Source organism: Macaca nemestrina, chromosome 8, assembly GCF_043159975.1.
Source record: "Macaca nemestrina isolate mMacNem1 chromosome 8, mMacNem.hap1, whole genome shotgun sequence".
In the NCBI taxonomy this organism is placed as follows: domain Eukaryota; kingdom Metazoa; phylum Chordata; class Mammalia; order Primates; family Cercopithecidae; genus Macaca; species Macaca nemestrina.
In genome coordinates, this window is record NC_092132.1 from 125,903,906 (window position 1) to 125,924,418 (window position 20,513).

At 37.3% G+C, this 20,513-nt stretch overlaps 1 protein-coding gene across 7 annotated transcripts in view; it reads right to left on the reverse strand.

Annotated features, from left to right (window-relative positions):
• Positions 1-20,513, reverse strand: part of LOC105482143 (frizzled class receptor 3) — an 81,216-nt gene that overhangs the window by 19,142 nt on the left and 41,561 nt on the right. For 6 of the 7 annotated variants that reach the window (XM_024792901.2, XM_071068452.1, XM_071068456.1 and 3 more), the window contains one exon: positions 3,674-3,822. In XM_024792901.2, the coding sequence (XP_024648669.2) occupies positions 3,674-3,822 (149 nt within the window). Of the gene's footprint in view, positions 1-3,673; positions 3,823-18,727; positions 19,233-20,513 lie in introns of those variants that run through there. The other variant, XM_071068457.1, reaches the window with a different exon arrangement.

Consider the following 20,513-nt stretch of genomic DNA (forward strand, 5'->3'; position numbering starts at 1 on the left):
AAGCAGTTGTCTAGTGCTGGAATAAACATGAGCAGTCATAATTAGAATAAAACAAAATGAAAAATTAAAGTTACAATTAAGTCTCAGACATATTAGAAGCTTAAAGGGAAACATTTAGGGGAAAAATTATTGTCAAAAACAAAAAATTCTAACTGCTATCAAAGGATTAAGTAGACGGATGGCTTATGATGATGAACAAGGCAGTAATTAAATTAATACATGAGCTAAACAGTTGTAAAGGTTAGTGTCTTGGATTATGTAAATAAAGGACTTACTATGAAAAATCATAAAGTTAAAATCAGATCATCAATTTCACTTCAAAAATAAAACTCCAGCATGTAAAGACTGGATCATATATTGAGAAATTACATATATTATAAATTTTCACATTACAAAAGGATTGTCATTATTGCTGTTGTTTTTCATGTTGGGGTAGGTGGGCTGAAGGAAGTCTAGTATTTATCGAGTACTTTATATATATTCTTCTTTGAATCCCCTTAATAATGTCATCATTACAGAGATTCATGTCCTAAGAGTAGATTTCTAAGGGAATATTGGATATCTATTAATAACAGACATTATAATCCCCATTTCATATACAAAGAAACTAAAGTTTTAAGAGATTAAAGAACTTTCAAAAAATCACACAACAAAACCAACAGTCAAGGATCAAACTTAAGTTTAAAGTCTTAGAGGCTAATCACAAGGTAATGATAAAACAGTGTTTATATATATCTGGAAAACAAAGTGTCAAAAACATGACAGAAAAAAGAACAAGTCAAAAATAGTGGAAAAAAAAATCTGGATTCGTTCCTCTGTCATCAATGACCTTATTCACATATATACATACATCCTACCAAGTCATTCTTGGTTGTTGACTTTATTTTCTAAACTTGGTTAAAACTGACTTCTAGTTGTCCCAGAAGTTTAACTCACGTTCAAATGGTGAAGGTTTGTCCCCTCATTTTACAGATAATGTCCAGAGAAATTAAGTGAAATGACCCAGGTAATCCAAAAGAGGATTTCTAAAAATATTTAAATCTATGTCAGAATTATTAGCATAAGTATGGTCTTAAATCTGGCTTCACTTAAGGGGAGAACATTAATTTGATTAGCACAATATTAGAAACGAATCTACAGCATAGTATAACAAAGCAGTTAAAAGCAAAGCTCTGGAGTCAGACTGTCTGGGTTTGAATCTATATGTCTGCAATCACTTGTTATGAAATCTTGGTTCTATGCCTCAGTTTCCTTATCTGTAAAATGATGTCCTCCCTCACAAGGCTGTTTACAGCATTAAATGATTTAATGTGTAAAGTGCTTAGAACAGTCTTTGAGTATTAAATATGCCCAATAAATTAGTACCCATTATTATGATTATCTTATAGTCGTTTCCCAAAGGCTAACCAGACAAATGCTAGAAATAGCCAAAGGGTGCCCACACTCTTGAATGCCAGAATAAGGGGCTGCCACTCCAGCTCAGAGCACATTCTGGCTTGGAAGATGACAAGGACTGTTGGTTGGAAATCCACAGCTGCAGAAAACCAAATGGAAGGGCCCGAGAGTTTTAACCAGTTTCAGAAGGATTTGGGCCCAACCAGTATCCCCGCCAACTAACTAGAATAAATCTCTATAAGGAAAGCTTCAGTTTAGCTCTATCTGGAATTTCTAATGCAACTCTATTACAGAATTATTTATATATGGCCCAGAGGTGTCCAGGAATGTTTAATTCAAGTCCTTTCCTCAGCATCGTGTTTTACTGTGATTACAATACAGTTTTCTGAAGAATACACAAATAAATCACAGTAAATCCCAAAAGGGAGGAAACTCTAAGAGAGCAGGGTCTTGGCCTGTTCTGTTTGCTATCAAATCACTGGTATCCAAAGGTAGTTGGTGGCACATAGTAAGCATTCAACAAGACTTTCTTTTGTTTTTTTTTTTTTTAATTATACTTTAAGTTCTAGGGTACATGTGCACAACATGCAGGTTTGTTACATACGTATACCTGTGCCATGTTGGTGTGCTGCACCCATTAACTCGTCATTTACATTAGGTATATCTCCTAATGCTATCCCTCCCCGCTGCCCCCACCCCACAACAGGCCCTGGTGTGTAATGTTCCCCTTCCTGTGTCCAAGTTCTCGTTGTTCAAAGAATGAATATGCCCAGAAGATAAATGTTTTTGGTTGCTATTGAGTGAGCTCATCCCCTTCTTTCCTTCTCTGCTCTACGAAATTATATTTAAAGGAGAAATGCATGATCTGATATCACTAGTAGCAGTCTCAGATATCAGAATAAGAAATGTATACAGTCATCCCTCAATTTCCTCAAGAGAGTGGTTCCAAGACCCCCTGCGGGTACCAAAATTCGAGGATGCTCAAGTCCTTATATAAAATGGCGTAGTATTTGCATACAACCTCTTGTATATTTCAAATCACCTCTAGATTACTTACAGTACCTAATACATCACTTTATTTGCATAGATTCAGTGTAGTGCTCAGCATGCAGCAAATTCAAGTTTTGCTTTTTGGAATTTTCTTGAATTTTTTTTTTCCCAAATATTTTTGATCCATTGTTGGTTGAATCCACTGATATGGAACCCCCAGATACAAAAGGCTGACTGTATATTAAAATGTGATGTTAATATAATTTGTGTAACAGAAATTGTTAATTACTGGTATTTTAGTGAATATAAACTTTATTAGTGAGGCAGAAACTAAAGTAACTTCAAATTGTATCTCATGAGAAAATGACATTAACCAGTACTAGGCACATTCTACATACAATTTTAAAATATTTACAGACTACCCCACAAAAAAATCATTCTTTCATGGATCCTAGGTTAAGTAAAATCATAAGAAATATACAATCCACTAACTCAGAGTTTGTGATAACTCAGACAGAGATACCTATGAGACTTAAAACTAAGTAGAGTCTGAAATCATTTGTTCCACTGTGAAAACTGAAGGGTCTTGTTTTGTTTTGTTTTACAAACTAAGGTACAAACATTCAAAGATTCCTTAAATATGCCCTCAAATCACACTGTAATATGCAGTATGGCCAACTATGAATTAAACAACCTCTAACACATTTCAATTAATCTACTAATATCATTTTTCTATTTGGCTTTAACATGTACTATATTAGAATGGAATAAGAGTATTTCTTTATGTCACTTTTGGTACACTTGGAAGAACAATGGACAACTGGAGACAGAAGTTTATCTAGCTCTTATCAGTAAATACCTGTGTGACTTTGGCCAAGCACTTAACCACTATCTTGGTTTTCTCATTTGTAAAAGAGAGATAAGAATATATGTCAACCTTCAAAGGAATATCAGGAAGATCGGATAAGAATGTAGAGAAAAGCATTAATTTGCTTTTAAGAAAATTACAATTTGAATTTTTTTCACAAAGATTGGACTTCCTTCAAATACTCTGAATTAGTACAGGAGGCTTGGTCATCTTCGGGACTACTTGGCCGTCTTCTCAAAATAAGTTTTTAGTTTTAAATTAAGACATGCTACTGTGCTAATCATAACTGGATACTGCTGAAAATGTTACAGTCTTGTTTGAATAATTCTCCAAATCCAAATCATTTTAACACAAGCAACACACAAAAAAATTACGTAAATGTGAGGTTTGTGAACACTGTGATAATTTATTTCAACTTACTCTTTTTTCCTACGACCATGAAAAAAACTGGCCCATTCAAAGCATGTCTTTTTGCTTCCAACCCAAAATACAGAGGGAATGCCAACTATGAGAGCCATCAAGTATTTCATCAGAAAGAGAATCAAGTCTGGACGACTCATTTGAGTAACCTGGAAGAACAGAAAGAAAAGCATCTTAAATATATAAAAATAACTTTCTATTAAAGGCCATTATGAAATCTTTTTCTTTTTCTTTTTTTTTTTTTTTTTGAGACCGAGTTTTGCTCTTGTCACCTAGGCTAGAGTGCAATGGTGTGATCCTGGCTCACTGCAACCTCTGCCTCCCACGTTCAAGCAATTCTCTTGCCTCAGCCTCACGTGTAGCTAGGATTACAGGCATGTGCCAACATGCCCAGGTAATTTTTGCATTTTTAGTAGAGAGGGGGTTTCACCATGTTGGTCAGGCTGCAGGTGATCTGCTGCCTCAGCCTCCCAAAGTGCTGGGATTACAGGCATGAGCCACTGCACCTGGCCCAAAATCTTTTAAATAAAGTAAGAGTAAAATAATTCTACAAATTTGATGTTCTCACTTATAAGGTTTTATAGGTAATTTTCTTATTATGTGGAAAAAACACACTCCTGAAAATCTGACAATAAATTTATACTCTATACATTGAGACATATCTATCTATCTAGATAGATATGATGATAGACATTTGGCTGACGTTAGTCATCTTCTAAAATACGAAAGAATGAAGAGCATTTGTACAATGGCGGGGGAAGGGTGGTGGTGATGTAGATGAACTTTTTAAAAGAGTAATGTGAAAAGATGCAATGAAAGGAAAAGACTGATAGTTTTGACTATTAAAAATTTAAAACTTCTATAGAACAAAAAGCCTTAAATCAAATCAATAGAATAATGACTAACTAGAAATATCAATTGTATTATCAATCAATAAAGCAAACCTAAGGAAAAGAAAATGAAGAATAGACTGGGTGTGGTGGCTGTAATCCCAGCATTTTGGGAGGCTGAGGCAGGCAGATCACCTGAGGTCAGGGGTTCAAGACCAGCCTGGCCAACATGGCGAAACCCCATTTCTATTAAAAATACAAAAATTAGCCGGGCGTGGTAGCAGGCACCTGTAGTCCCAGGTACTCGGGAGGCTGAGACAGGAAGAATCAGTTGAACCGGGGAGGTGGAGGTTGCAGTGAGTCAAGATTGTGCTACTGTGCACTCAAGCTTGGGCAACAGAGTAAGACTCTGTCTCCAAAAAAAAAAAAAAAGATAAAAGAAGAAATAAAGTATTTGTTAAGACAAAAAATAGCAGAATAACCCAAAGTTGGTTACTGAAAAAGGAATAGTCCAGACTCCAGTCTAATCAAAACAACAAAGGGAAGAAAACAGCAAATACACAGACACAGAAACGATAATAAACAGATGCAAATAGAGAAAAATTAAATAATCTTAAAAAGACTACTTTGCTCAATTCCATTCAAACAGACTTGAAAACCAATGGAAACAAATGATAGGAAAATGTAATTTAACAAAATTGACTCCACAGGAAATAAAAAAATTTAAACAGATATATTATAGAAGAAATAAAGTTGTCAAAGAGCCACCTCCTCTCAGAAAGCACTAAACCCAAGAGTTTCATAGGAAAATGCTAATAAACCATTAAAGAACACATAATTTCAAATTGTCTGAAAACACACAAAAAGAAAGCTATTAAAATTATTGATATAAAGCAAGAATAAAATCGTACTTAACAAAGGCTCCATAAAGAAACTATTTATTTATGTCTCATTTAGGAATTTGTATGCAAACAGAATTCAAAAGCAAATTAAAAGAATAGGCCAGGACCAAACAGGGGAATGCAAGCATGGTTCAATATCAGTAAATTTATTTATAAATTCAACATATTATTAGATCAAAGGGAAAACATATGATCATCTTCATAAATGCCACAAAGGCATTTGATAAAAGTATTCACTCTTGATTTTTAAGAACTGTAATAAAATACAAATAGATGGAGTCCTTAAAGATGCTATATATCTATATCACAATCCAAAAGCAAACATCATGCTTAATAGAAACACCAAAAGTCACCAGAAATATTTTCATTAAAATATGGGATACAAGAAGAGTATCTACTGCCACCACTCTTAGTTAACCATTTCAACAGCTCTAGACTGCAATTAGATAAAAGAAATAAAGGTTATAAAAACTAGAAAGGAGGAGGCAATGTGATCGTTATTTATAAATAATATAATTTTATACCTGGAAAAACTAAGAGAATAAAGTAAAAACTATTATAAATTATAAGCGGGGTGGCTAGGTATGAAATAAAATACACAAATAACTTTCACATATATAAATATCAATTAGTAGATATAAGAAAGAAAATTTTTCATTTACCATTGTTATGGGCTAAACTGTCTCCTCTATCCAAATTCATATGTTGAAGCCCTAACTCCCAGTACCTCAGAATGTGACTGTATTTGGAGGTGGGGCCTTCAAAGAGGTAATTAAGGTTATGTGGGTAGATCCTAACCCAATCTGGCTGATATCCTTATAAGAGGATGAAATTTGGACATAAAGACACCAGGGATGTGTACACATAGAGAAAGACCATGTGAGGACACAGCAAGCAGGCTCCCGTCTACAAGCCAAGGAGAGAGACTTGAGAGGAAACCAAACCTGCCAGCACCTTCATCCTGGACTTGCAGCTTCTAGAACTGTGAGAAAATTAGTTTCTGTTGTTTAAGCTACCCAGTCTGTGGTCTCTCATTATGGTAGCCCTAGCATACTAACACAAACTATAACAAAAGAGACAAAACACCTAAGAATAAATTTAATACGAAAAATGATCTATTTGAAGATGTTTTAAAACACACCCCACTTCAAACATGTTCTTAGTTAGAAATAATTTATCATAAGAAAGGAGATTATCCTTGATTTAGTTATCAAATTCCAAAATTCCAATAAAAATACCAAGAGTTATATGAGAATTAGACAAGTTGATTTTAAAGTTTATAGGGAAAAACAAACAAAAACAAACCGGAAAGTCCTGAAAGAGAAGAAAAATACATCATTAAGCTATAATAATTAAAGCTGTGTAATTATGGAATACAGTGTTTAATATAAGCAGTACTTAAGTAAGTGACATTTCAAACCATTCAGAAAAAATGTTTATTCAATAAATGGATTCTGGACACGCTTCTAGAAAAAAACAGCTGTGAAGTCATACCATATTTCATACCTAGATGAATTTCTAAAAGATCAAAAATTCAGGCCAGGCGCAGTGGCTCAGGCCTGTAATCCCAGCACTTAGGGAGGCTGAGGCAGGTGGCTCGCTTGAGCCCAGGAGGCAGAGGCTGCATGGCGCCACTGCACTCCAGCCCGGGCAACACAGCAAGATCCCATCTCAAAGTAAATAAATAATTAAATAAAAACAAAAAAAACAAAAATTCAAACGTAAGAAAAAAATTAACAACAAAAAAAACCATAAAGTTAAAGTTGTAGATGAAAGCTTTTATTTCGGGGAGAGAGATGAGGAGTTACTTTCTAACAATGACACAAAACTTAGAAGCCATCAAAAAGAGACAAGTGAGCCAAGCGCAGTAGCTCCCATCTGTAATCCCAGTGCTTTGGGAGGCCGAGGCAGGCAGATCCCCTGATGTCAGGAGTTCGAGACCAGCCTGACCAATATGGTGAAACCCTGTCTCTACTAAAAATACAAAATTTAGCCAGGTGTGATGGTGGGCGCCTGTAGTCCCAGCTAGTTGGGAGGCTGAGACAGGAGAATTGGTTGAACCTGGGAGGCAGAGGTTGCAGGGAGCCGAGATCATGCCACTGCACTCCAGCCTGGGCGACAGAGCTAGGCTCTGTCTCAAAAAAAAAAAAAAAAAAGAAAGAAAGAAAGAAAGAAACAACTATGCCAGATAAAATCCCACATTTCTGCACGGCCATAACTATTGTTAACAGCAGCCAAAATACAATTAAAAAGCTGATATAAAATTGTTGCAAATTATATGGCAGATAAAAGGGCTAATTTCGTTAATGAATAATAAACTCCTACAACTAAAAAAGCCCATGACCCGAAGAAAAACAGGCAAAATATATCAACAATTTACAGAAAACAAAAGACAGATCTAGAGCTCAGACTCATAGTTAATTATATGCTGGTTCTACTTTTCAACCTATCAAATAGGTAAGATCTGAAAGTCTGACAGTATATTGCATTAGCAAATGTGTGGACGAATACTCTCATATATTGGCGATGGAGAGGTAAATTCATAAACCTCTATGAAAGACAATTTGGCAATATCTATCAAAGTTATGCCCTTTGATTAAGCAACTATTTAAAAAATGTATGCTATATATTCATATATATATGTGAAATGATGTATGTTCAAGTATTGTACATATATCATATACCAATAGTAAAATATTAGAAGCAGTATGATTTATCCACTCAATGGAATACCATGAGGGCATGAAAAGATACTGAGGAAGAGTTTTCTCTTTTGGTATTGATCTCCAACATATCATTAAATGACAAGAGCAAGGTGGGGAAGTGTGTGTGGGAGCTACCAAGTGAGTAAAAGAAAGAGGGAGCAAAGGAATATACTTGTTTGTACACGCATGAATACCACTGAAAGAGGATATACAAATTCCTTATAAAATTCCAAGTATAGGGGCACTGGGAAGTAACACTTGGAATTTTACTTGGAATTTTATAGAGGGGCACTGGGAAGCTGGGAAGCACAGGCAGTGATAGAAGAGAGACTTTTCCCATATACTTTTGTAGCTTTTGGGTTTCGAACCAGTAAAAACTTTTTTTTTTTTTTTTTGAGACAGAGTCTTGCTCTGTCGCCCAGGCTGGAGTGCAGTGGCACGATTTTGGCTCACTGCAAGCTCCGCCTCCTGGGTTCATGCCATTCTCCTGCTTCCCAGAGTAGCTGGGACTACAGGCACCCGCCACCATGCCCAGCTAATTTTTTGTATTTTTAGTAGAGATGGATTTTCACCGTGTTAGCAAGGATGGTCTCGATCTCCTGACCATGTGATCCGCCCACCTCAGCCTCCCAAAGTGCTGGGATCACAGGCGTGAGCCACTACGCCCAGCCTCGAACCATTAAAAACTTTTAAGAATAAAAAAAAATTTAAAAAAATATATGTATGAAGATTCTAAATATAAAAATAAGTGCTGGGTGGGGCACTGGGAAACATCCTCACTGTTGGTAAACTGGTATAACCTTACTAGTACACAATCTTGTAAAACTTATAAAAAATTTAAATGTATATTCCATTTGATTCAGCAATTCTATTTTGAGAAATAACATCCTAAAGAAATAACATGTCAATAACAGGGGATTGTTTAAATAAATTATGGTACATCCAAATTACCAAATAAACAGTCATTCAAAAAAATAATGTAAATGAAAAAAGGAAAATACAGACAGTGGTGTGCTGGTAAAAGTTCAACAACTGGCTCTCTGGGTCAAGGCAAGCCCTGATTTGCAGCATCTGCCAACTTCGATGGCCATTTTCAAGCAACCAGTGTGATATCACTGAACGTGGAGTTGCCTCTTACAGGCCTGAGAGCCAGCTACAGCACACAACTAGGTGTAGACCGATGTGCCAAATATGATCACCATTTATGTTTCAAAATTATACAGTCATGTGTCACTTGACAATAGGGATATGTTCTGAGTGATGCGTCATTAGGCAGTTTTGTCATTGTGCGAATATCAGAGTGTAGTTAGACTAAACCTCGATGGTATAGCCCACTACACACCTAGGCTTTATGGTATAGCCTATTGCTCCTAGGCTACAAACTTGTACAGCAGGTTACTGTACTGAATAGTACAAACAATTGTATCACAATATTAAATATTTGGGTATCTAAACATAGAAAGGGTAAAATAAAAATACAACATTATAATCTTATGGGAACACCATAGTCCCATATGTGGTCCATGGTTGACTGAAACACTGTTATATGGTGCATGACTGTAATATCTATAACATTATTTATACATATATTAAATATGACTTTTGGTATGTTTTTTAATATACCAATATGCACTGTTCTGGCCATCTATGACTGTGTAAAAAACTACACCAAAACTTAATGGCTTAAAGCAAGAATTTATTCTCTCTCAGTTCTGTGAATTGACTGGGCTCAGCTGGGTGATTCCCACTTGGGCTCTCACATGTAGCTGCAGTCAGATGATGGCTGGGGCTGGAATCATCTGGATGCTAGTCTGAGCTGGACATACCTACAGGATGGCTTCTTCACTCAAATGTCAGCTAGGATGGCTGGAAAAGATGGGAGCTGACTGAGAAGATCTCTCCCTCTCTCTGTGATTGATCTTCTCAATCACCTTTCTTTCTGTTTCCCTCCCTTCATGAAGTCTTTCTACACAGCTTAGGACTAGCCTGGGCTTCCACACATCTTGTGGTCTCAAGATAGTCTGACTTCTTACTAGAGGCTGACCTCTCCCAAAGCAAGCATTCCAGGAGATCTTGGCCAAGTCCTGGGGTCATACAGAATCACTTTTGTTGCATTCTACTCATCAAAGGCAAGTCACAGTGCCAGCACGATGTAAGGAAAGGGACTACTCAAGAGCAAGAGATGTGGTTCCCTGGTTGGAGGCAGGGGGCTGCATCTCTCTGAAGAGAAGCTACCATAGTGGTTGCTACATATGGTTGGAATGTTTGTCCCCTCCAAAACTCACGTTGAAACGTAAACCTCAGTGGGGGAATATTGAGGTGGGACCTTTAAGAGGTGTTGGGTCATGAGGGCTCTGCCTCATAAATGGATTAATGGGTTATCACAGGAATAGGACTGGTGGCATTATAAAAGGAGGAAGAGTGACTGAACTAGTACTTTGAGCCCTCTCGCTATATAATGCCCTGCATCAACTCAGGACTCTGCAGTTCCCATCAGGAAGAAGACCCTCACCAGATGCGGCCCCTTCAACCTTGGACTTCTTAGCCTCCAAAACTGTAAGAAATAAATTCCTTTTCTTTAAAAATTACCCAGTTTCAGGTATTCTGTTATACTCAACAGAAAACAGACTAGAGACATAGGGATCAAAAAGTGTGGAAAAAACGTAAATTGTGGTTATATTGGTTTACAGGGGTAAGGGGGCTTTTCCTCTGAGTATGTTTTATCATTTTCTTCCTACATATTCTGGACTTTTTAAAAAGTAGAAAAGACTATATGTGTATAATCAAAATTGACAAAACATTTAACCAGGAAAACTTTTACTGTATTAATGGAATTCCACAAGTTCAAGAGACACAATGTAAATTTATATTATGATAGATATCAACAAATGTTCTACAACTGAATTGCTCTAAGAAATTATCAAAAATTATACTGATATTTAATCTACAGTATATGATATAGGAATATCATAAATATGTAAAGTAAGCTATATAAATAAATCAATGATCAACTAGATAGAAAACACAATAAATTTGTAAATGAATCAATACCTAGGACTTATATTCTGCATACACAAACACATCCTTTCTTGCATTTTCCAATATGTATTATCCAATATGGCATGCTACTTCTTAAAGGCAGATATTCACATAATATTAAGGAGGAACACATGAATGTAGTAGATAAAACAGGTTGAAAAGCGTAAAGTACTTAGAACTGTGTTTGACACCTAATAAATATTCAAAAATGTTTTTTAGGAGCACTACTATCCCAGAAGATATTAACAGGTAATCCATATTTTATCCGATTTTATTTTACCACAGAATATCTTAAAAAGATATTGGGTATTATGAGACTCTCCCCCTGCCCCTGAGGGATTAGACATTAATATATTCAAGGTTCTGAGAAGTCCTGAAGAATTGTTCATTTTGTTTACCTCAGTGTTTTCTAAGCTGATAGATACATTTTCCCCACTGAAAATTAAGGAGTTGGAATAGGTAAATTCTAAGATTTATTCTAATAGCCTATGAGCCTATTAATCTGGAAAAACTTTATAGGGGAATTAGAGACTAGTTTTGCTACAAAAGTTATTTTCCTTTTCCATTATTAAAAAATCTATCATATTAGTTAAAATGTACATATAACCATGACTGTATAAATTTTTTTTCTTTTTTGGCTCACAAAAAGAGAAAATCTCATAAAAAAGGAGTGTGGGCCAGACGCAGTGACTCACACCTGTAATCCCAGCACTTTGGGAGGCCAAGGCGGGCAGATCACTTGAGGTCAGGAGTTCGAGATCAGCCTGGCCAACGTGGCAAAACAGTGTCTCTACCAAAAATACAAAAATTAGCCAGGTATGGTGGCAGGCGTCTGCAATCCCAGCTACTCGGGAGGCTGAGGCAGGAGAATTGCTTGAACCTGGGAGGCAGAGGGTGCAGTGAGCCGAGATCACACCACTGCACTCCAGCCTGGGTGACAGCAAAACTCTGTCTCAAACAAACAAACAAACAAACAAACAAAAAACAGTGGAGTGTGGCAAGGGAAAGAATGAGAGCTGGGAAGCAGACTTCAAATCACATTTGCTTATACTCAATAAATGGTGAGAAAACAAAGACTAACTGAAGAAAAATAATTATTTGTAAAGAGGTGACTTACATAAGTAATATGATGAAGAGGATGAAGGCAAAGAACATAAAAATTAAAACTAATAGAATTGTAATGAAAAAAGATAAAGAGAGCTAATCAGAGTTGATAGCAGAATTAGAACAATTGTGTGATATGAAGAGCACTGGCCTGAGCAATGTGACATGGGTCCAATCACTTTTTATAAAATAAGAGGCATGAACTTAATGACTTCAAGGCTGTCTTCAATTCTAGATGACTGATCATGAGTCAGAAAATTATCTGCCCTTGTTGAACTTACACTCTAGAACAGGGTAAGGGTACAGTGCTATCAATGTATAGGAACTAAAGAAAGCTTACAATTTCAGGTAGCAATAAGAACAAAAACACAAGGTAGGGGATAACGTGTGTGGGTGTGGTGTGGTGGTGGATGGGCAAGCTATTTTATTTATTTTTTGAGACCCAGTCTCACTCTGTTGTGCCCAGGATGGAGTGCAATGGCAGGATCTTGGCTCACTGTAACCTCTGCCTCCTGGGTTCAAGCGATTCTCCTGCGCCAGCCTCCCAAGTAGCTGGGAATTACAGGCATGCACCACCACGCCCAGCTAATTTTTGTATTTTTAGTAGAGATGGGGTTTCACCATTTTGGCCAGGCTGGTCTCGAACTCCCTGCCTCAGGTGATCCACCCACCTCGGCCTCCCAAAGTGCTAGGATTAAGGCGTGAGCCGCAGCGCCTGGCCAGCAAGCAATTTTAGATCAAAGTGGTCAGTAAAGGCTTCTTCAAGGACATGACATTTAAGTAGGGATTTAGGCAGAAGAAACGGCAGTAACAATAATCCTGACAGAACAAGTCTGTTGTCTCTGAAGAATAACAACAAGGCCAGCAAGGCTAAAAGTGAGCATGGATGGAAGAGATGTGGTAGGAGATGAAGTCAAAGAAGGAGGTAGGGGTCAAGTCATATATGGCACTGCAGGGAATAGTATTTAAAAAAAAAAAAAAAAAAAAAGGATTTTATTCTAAGAGTAATAGGAAGCCCTGGAGGGTTTTGTACAAACCGGCGACATGATCTCACTTATGTTTTTAAAACTCGCTCTGACTACTGTGTTGAAAACAAACAAAAGTAGAAGCATGAAGATGAATAGGAAGGCCACTGTGAATTACTGAATGGCTTGGACTAAGGTAAAGGTGGAGGTACAGAAAAGCTGAAGGACTGGATCTGAGATATGTGAGAAAGACAGGGTGCACAGACAGCTCCAAATTTGTGTCTGAACAACGAGTGGACAATGATACCATTTACTGAATGGAGCAGAACTGGGAATGGGATGCAGGAAGCAGATTTGAGAAAAATTCAGAGCTGTGTTTTAGACATACTAAGTTTGAAATGCTTTATAGACTTTCAAAAGGAAGTGTCATGTAAATAGATATTCTGGAACACAGAAACAAGGTTGGGCTGTATAGTCTAAAACATGGGACTGGATAAGATTACACAGAAAAAAGGAGAAGGGAAAGAAAACAGAGATCCTAGGAGAGACACCCTATCTTCCAACTTCTATTCTTTAGCACCTTAAACTGAATTGTCTGTGTAAATTAGAAATATTGTTCACATAACATAAATGCTTGCATAAGAGGGAAGGAGCGCTAAAAACAAAATCAGTAAAAGCAATAACCAAAACCTCCAATTAGGCAAGAAGATTTGGAAAACAGCAAGGATGTAACACAGAACATTTTGCATTACAGAGTTCTGGTTAAAGCCAAAATTCCAGAAAAGACAAGTCAGCACCTGCCCATGGCAGGGATACAGTAAGAAAGCAACTCAAACACCACCTGTTTTTTGAACATGCCACAGGCAGAGTGTTGGAGCCAGAGGGCCAAGACACTACGGAAGAACAGCCAAGCTACTGCTATAAAGGAGTGTCCCCTTATAAATGAAGAACAAAGAGGAGGGAGAATACATTATTATCTACTTATAAATCACACAGAGACACAAAAATAGTGGGGTAGTTAGTATGTAAAACAGGCCATATACTAGCTAGAAAGGCAAAGCTCACTAAAGAAAAGTATTTAAATAAAGGAAATGGGATACAGTGTTTAGTTTTTATTTTTAAAAAGCCCTATAATAAACCGAATTTTATTTATTTATTTATTTATTTATTGAAAGGGGCTCACTCTGTCACCCAGGCTGGAGTGCAGTGGTGCAATTCTCAGCTCACTGCAACCTCCACCTCCTGGGTTCAAACAATTCTCCTGTCTCAGCCTCCTGAGTAGCTGGGACTACATGCACCCGCCACCACGCCCAGCTAATTTTTCTATTTTTAGTAGACACGAGGTTTCACCATGTTGGCCAGACCGGTCTCAAACTCCTGACCTCAAGTAATCAACCTGTCTTGGCCTCCCAAAGTACTGGGATTACAAGCGTGAGCCACCACACTTGGCTATAGAATTTTTAAAGAAAAAACTCACAAAACATCTCAGTTCCTTGCATAATTAAAATGGACAAGTAAGAAAACTTTCAAGTATTCTTTTTAAGTGTTCCTGAAAACGCTATATTCCTATTGATGTTGTATCACCTTTGCAATTGGAAAAAACTTACCTGATGTATCCCAGCACTTTGGGAGGCTGAGGCAGGTGGATCACCTGAGGTCAGGAGTTCAAGGCCAACCTGACCAATATGGTGAAACCCTGTCTCTAAAAACACAAAAATTAGCCTGATGTGGTGGTGGGTGCCTGTAATCCCAGATACTCGGAAGGCTGAGGCATGAGAATAGCTTGAACCTGGGAGGCGGAAGTTGCAGTGAGCCGAGATCGTGCCTTTGCACTCCAGCCTGGGCGACAGAGCGAAACTCCATCTCAAAAAAAAAAAAAAAAAAAAAATCCCCAAAACTTACCTGATGTATTTCTTTATCTACCTGGAGAATACCTGGCAAAAAAGGGAGACATCAGCATCTACTTACTGTAAGCCCTGGGTCTTGATGACTGTCCCTGTTCTACAACAGCCTGGCTAGCTATAAATAGCCTACATTCACTGTCTTCTGAATCACTGATCTCCACTAACAGTGCTCCGATTTAATCTACAGAATTGCAATAACTCTTTTCAACCATCATATACAAACCATTTACCTGCGTTTTGATTTTTCTATTTAGATACATAATCCACAAAGACTTCGAGGCTTAAATTATTTTTAATTAAATAGAAAAAAAACTACTCATGCTAAGGGTGAAATACCCTGCAAAAAAAGAAAAACACTTAAAGTATTTTATTATTATTATTATTATTATTATTATTATTGTGGCAGCCTAAATTCAATACTTGTTTTTGAGACCTTAGCTTTGAATCAGGTTGGCAGAATCCCTGGCTTCTTTCCCTATCAAGAGGAATCTATACTTTACTAATAGAAGTACATATTGCATTGGGCTTGCTTTTATTTTTTTAAATAAATTCATTACAAAATATTGACTTATATCAAGCCTATGGTCACCTAAAGCCCGCATAAAAATGAGCTATTCATCAGGTTCATACAGAGTCTGTCATACAACTGGTAAGTGACAACAGTTCCTGAATGGAGGTCTTCTGATTCCTGCTTCTGCGTACTTTTTAGCTACACTACACTGCTTAGCAACCTTTACTGTTATTATGCTTTGAAAAGTCACTTACTCGCCCTATCAAATATAAAGGCTTATTTTGTGATAGCAATTAAGACAATGTAGCCTTGAATAGAACAGCAAAACACATTTCACATATGGGAACTTGATATATGACTAAGGCAGTATTATAGATCAGGGGAGAAAAGATGAACTAGTCAATAAATGTGCACGCAACCTAGATTCCTCACACGCGCAGCTCACAACAGGGTTCGTGCTATGAGAATCTAATGCTGCTGCTTACCCGTCAGGAGGCTCAGGCAGTAATGCAAGCGATGGGGAGTAAATACAGATGAAGCTTTGCTGGCTCACCCACCACTCACTTCCTGCTGTGTGGACCTATACTGGTCCGTCGCCTGGGGGTAGGAGATCCCTGATATAGGGTATAACTATCATATTCCTGAAGACATTTTTATTTTTACTAGGGATCTCCGTTTTTGTTTTGTTTTTTTTTTTTTTTTAAGGGATGAGACAGAACTAAAAACTAACTGTTCTTTAGTCATAGAATTATCTGATTTCCATGTTTATTTTCTCTTACTAGGCTATGAACTGTAGGGCAGAGGCTGTATTTTACTCACAGTTGCTTCTCCAGCAACTATCAATATGCCAAAATAGTACATACATAATAAATGGTTTTGCACTAATGAATGAATTTTGTAAAAGGGGAAAAACAAATTGTGGTTTAAGGGAGAACAGTTCCTAGATTCATTTAATATTAGACCTAAGAAAAAAACCCTACAGATTATTCAATCCAATCCCTTAAAAATTTTAGAGATGAAGAAAGTTTAAACTTAGTGACTAGCCTACAGACACAAAACTAAAGATCTAGCCAGAACTACATGATGTCTCTCCAAATACTCAAACTTGTGTTTTTTGCATAGGAAGAGGTGTAAAGTGATGTTAAGTCTATAGACTTTGGAATCAGCTCACATCCCAACTCTGTAACTTACTGTATGACTTGGGATAAACTGTATAAATATATGAGACTCAGTTTTCTCATTTGTAAAACTGAGTACAATATAACTTACTGGGCTAATGTGAGGATTAAATGAGATGACGTGTATAAATTGTTGAGCACAGGACATGACACACAGCATATAACTTAAAAAAACTAGAAGAAACTATGATTATTAAACTACGTTGCTTCTAACTCTACTATTCTCATAAAATACTAAAATTATTTCCTTAAATTGGTATGGTAATGCCTTCAAAGATTACTGGAAATACGTCTTATTCACATGTGTTTATTATAGTGATATGTTAGAATTCCTTTTTATTTATTTACTATAGTGATAGCAGTACTAGATTATATTGAATTATTATTATTTTTTTTTGGAGACAGTTTCACTCTTGTCGCCCAGGCTGGAGTACAGCACGTGATCTAGGCTCACTGAAACCTCTGCCTCCCGGGTTCAAGCAATTCTCCTGCCTCGGCCTCCTGGGTAGCTGGGATTACAGGCGCCCCCCAACTACACCCGGCTAATTTTTGTATTTTTAGTAGAGACCAGGTTTCACCATATTGGTCAGGCTGGTCTCGAACTCCTGACCTCAGGTGATCTGCCTGCCTTGGCCTCCCAAAGTGTTGGGATCACAGGCGTGAGCCACCAAGCCCAGCATATATTAAATATTTTTAATACTATTATGCAGTAGAGTAAAAGGATGATCCTCAAAAGTAGTAATGAGAATGCAACAATGACAATTTATATGGGACAGAAAAATGTCATAGGTCACCAACCACTGTTATAAAAGAATGATCAGGCCGGGCGCGGTGGCTCAAGCCTGTAATCCCAGCACTTTGGGAGGCCGAGACGGGTGGATCACGAGGTCAGGAGATCGAGACCATCCTGGATAACACGGTGAAACCCCGTCTCTACAAAGAAATACAAAAAACTAGCCGGGCGAGGTGGCGGGCGCCTGTAGTCCCAGCTACTCGGGAGGCTGAGGCCGGAGAATGGCGTGAACCCGGGAGGCGGAGCTTGCAGTGAGCTGAGATCCGGCCACTGCACTCCAGCCTGGGCTACAGAGTGAGACTCCGTCTCAAAAAAAATAAAAAAATAAATAAATAAAAATTAAAAAAAAAAATAAAAGAATGATCAAAGATGACATAGAATAATACTTGCTATAGATGAGGGGTCAACAAACTACAGCCTGAAGACCAAATCTGTTGCAGTGCCTGTTTCTACAAATAAAACTTTATTGGAATACTTCCTTCCATTTGCTGACTTATTGTCTATGGCTGCTTTTGTACCATAGCAGCAAAGCTGAGTAGTTGTACCATAGCCACAAAGCTGAGTAGCTGCAACAAAAAGCAATGGCCAGCAATGTCTAAAATGTTTATTATCTGATCTTTTACAGTTTGCCATGCCCTACTGTAGATAATGGCAAGTACATTGAATTTTTTCCTAAAAATGTGTAAGCTATTTGCATACCAGGTATTTCTGCAGTTAAGACTTAAACTGAACACACAGGTTATTCTGTTTAACAGAGGCCAGAATAACTTGTATATTTTATCATATTTATCCAAAAGTGTCATTTGACAGCATTTTACAACCAGTACATAACAGTATTAACGGTTTCTATAAATTTCTATAACAGTCTATGTTTCCTTCTTATCCTATTCTGTAATATTTTCTGGCAAAACAAGAGATATAGAATATTTTTTCAGGGAATTCTCATTCTTTTCCTCTATTACAGAAACTAAATAATTTTGAGGTTTGGCCCTAAGAAGTCATAGGTAGGCAGGATATTTACCAATTTAAAGATTAGTAGCAAAAAAAAAAAAAAAGGTTAGTAGTACTACATATTTATAAAAAAGAATTACTCATTGTCTAATGTTGGAAGCGTAAAACATACCCATTTCCCTCATGGTCCTTTCATAAACAATTCTGACTCCTTTTGGAGCTGCCTGGTAAAGGGAAAGACTCATCAGAAAATGAAGCTAAAATCATAACAAATTAGATTTAATGTTATTCTGCTATTTTTGTATTTTTCTGAATCAAGACTAGATAAAACAGATGGGATGCCTTGTGTGCTCAGAAGAACAGAAATAATATTTTTTGTTTGTTTTCTATAAAAATAATTTTGCTTTGAGACCAGGTCTCCCTCTGTCACCCAGGCTGGAGTGCAGTGACACGATCTCGGCTCCCTGCAACCTCTGCCCCCTGGGTTCAAGCAATTCTTCTGCCTCAGGCTCCTCAGTAGCTGGGATTATAGGTGCGTCGCCACCACAGCCCAGCTACTTTTTGTATTTTTAGTAGAGATAGCGTTTCACCATTTTGGTCAGACTGGTATGGAATTCCCAACCTCTCAGGTGATCCACCCTCCTCAGCCTCCCAAAGTGCTGGGATTATAGGCATGAGCCACTGTGCCTGGACTATAAAAATAATTTTTAAAGAATTCTATAAATGGTTATAATGTGAATTTGACAGTCTTGGTTAAGCTGCCTGTATAACACATTTCCGTTGCTGAAATAAAAGTTCTTTTTTTTTTTTTTTTTTTTTGAGACGGAGTCTCGCTCTGTCACCCAGGCTGGAGTGCAGTGGCCGGATCTCAGCTCACTGCAAGCTCCGCCTCCCGGGTTCACGCCATTCTCCGGCCTCAGCCTCCCGAGTAGCTGGGACTACAGGCGCCCGCCACCTCGCCCGGCTAGTTTTTTTTGTATTTCTTAATAGAGACGGGGTTTCACCGTGTTAGCCAGGATGATCTCGATCTCCTGACCTCGTGATCCGCCCGTCTCGGCCTCCCAAAGTGCTGGGATTACAGGCTTGAGCCACCGCGCCCGGCCCGAAATAAAAGTTCTAATGTCAAAATTCCTTGGGACACACTGCATTAAATTAGATGGATGAAACAGATGAAAAAAATGAAGGAAGGGGCATTTTAGGAAAGGAAGGAAACATGTGCTTTTCAAAATCGATGTTTAAAAGAAAAAAATTACTCTAGTGCAGAGTATAGGATAATCCTTTTTAAAGCCTCAAGAATTATGTACTTGTAGTAACAGGAGTTAATACTGAAATTTTACTTTGTGCAAAGCACTCTGGTAAGAGGTTTAAATTTCTCATTTAATCTTCATTGCCACCCATGAGGTACATATTACTGTATTTAGCATACTATTTCCTGCATTTTATATGAAGGAATGGTAGCAACAAGTCATAAACCCAGCCTGTCTGATTTTAAAGCCCACATTTTTAATGAATATCATGCTAAATTCAAATTCTTTTCTAGAAATATCAAGAATCTTTGAGAACTGTAACTCTTTCATAGGATACTTTGAAATTCTTAGAAGGCATTAAACAGAGGAAATTATTATTAGACCAAAAAAACCCAAATATCTGTAAAATTACTGATCTGTTATTTTTAAATACACAATATAAAAAAAGTATTCTAGAAATAAACCAGCTTTTAAATTGTGAAATACTACTCTGACTACTCAGACTATGTTTCATAATTAATTCATAATTTAGGCATTCAATACTACTTTTCAAGTATTATTTAATAAACATTAAAAATGAGTCTTCTTGCTAAAAATGGTTGGTATAGTATTTTAAAATCTAGGTAGTGACATCAAAAACAAAGAGAGGGTGAAAGACGGTCATAGCCAAGAGGAGGCCAAGGAGACATGCCTACTAAATGTCACCTCCTG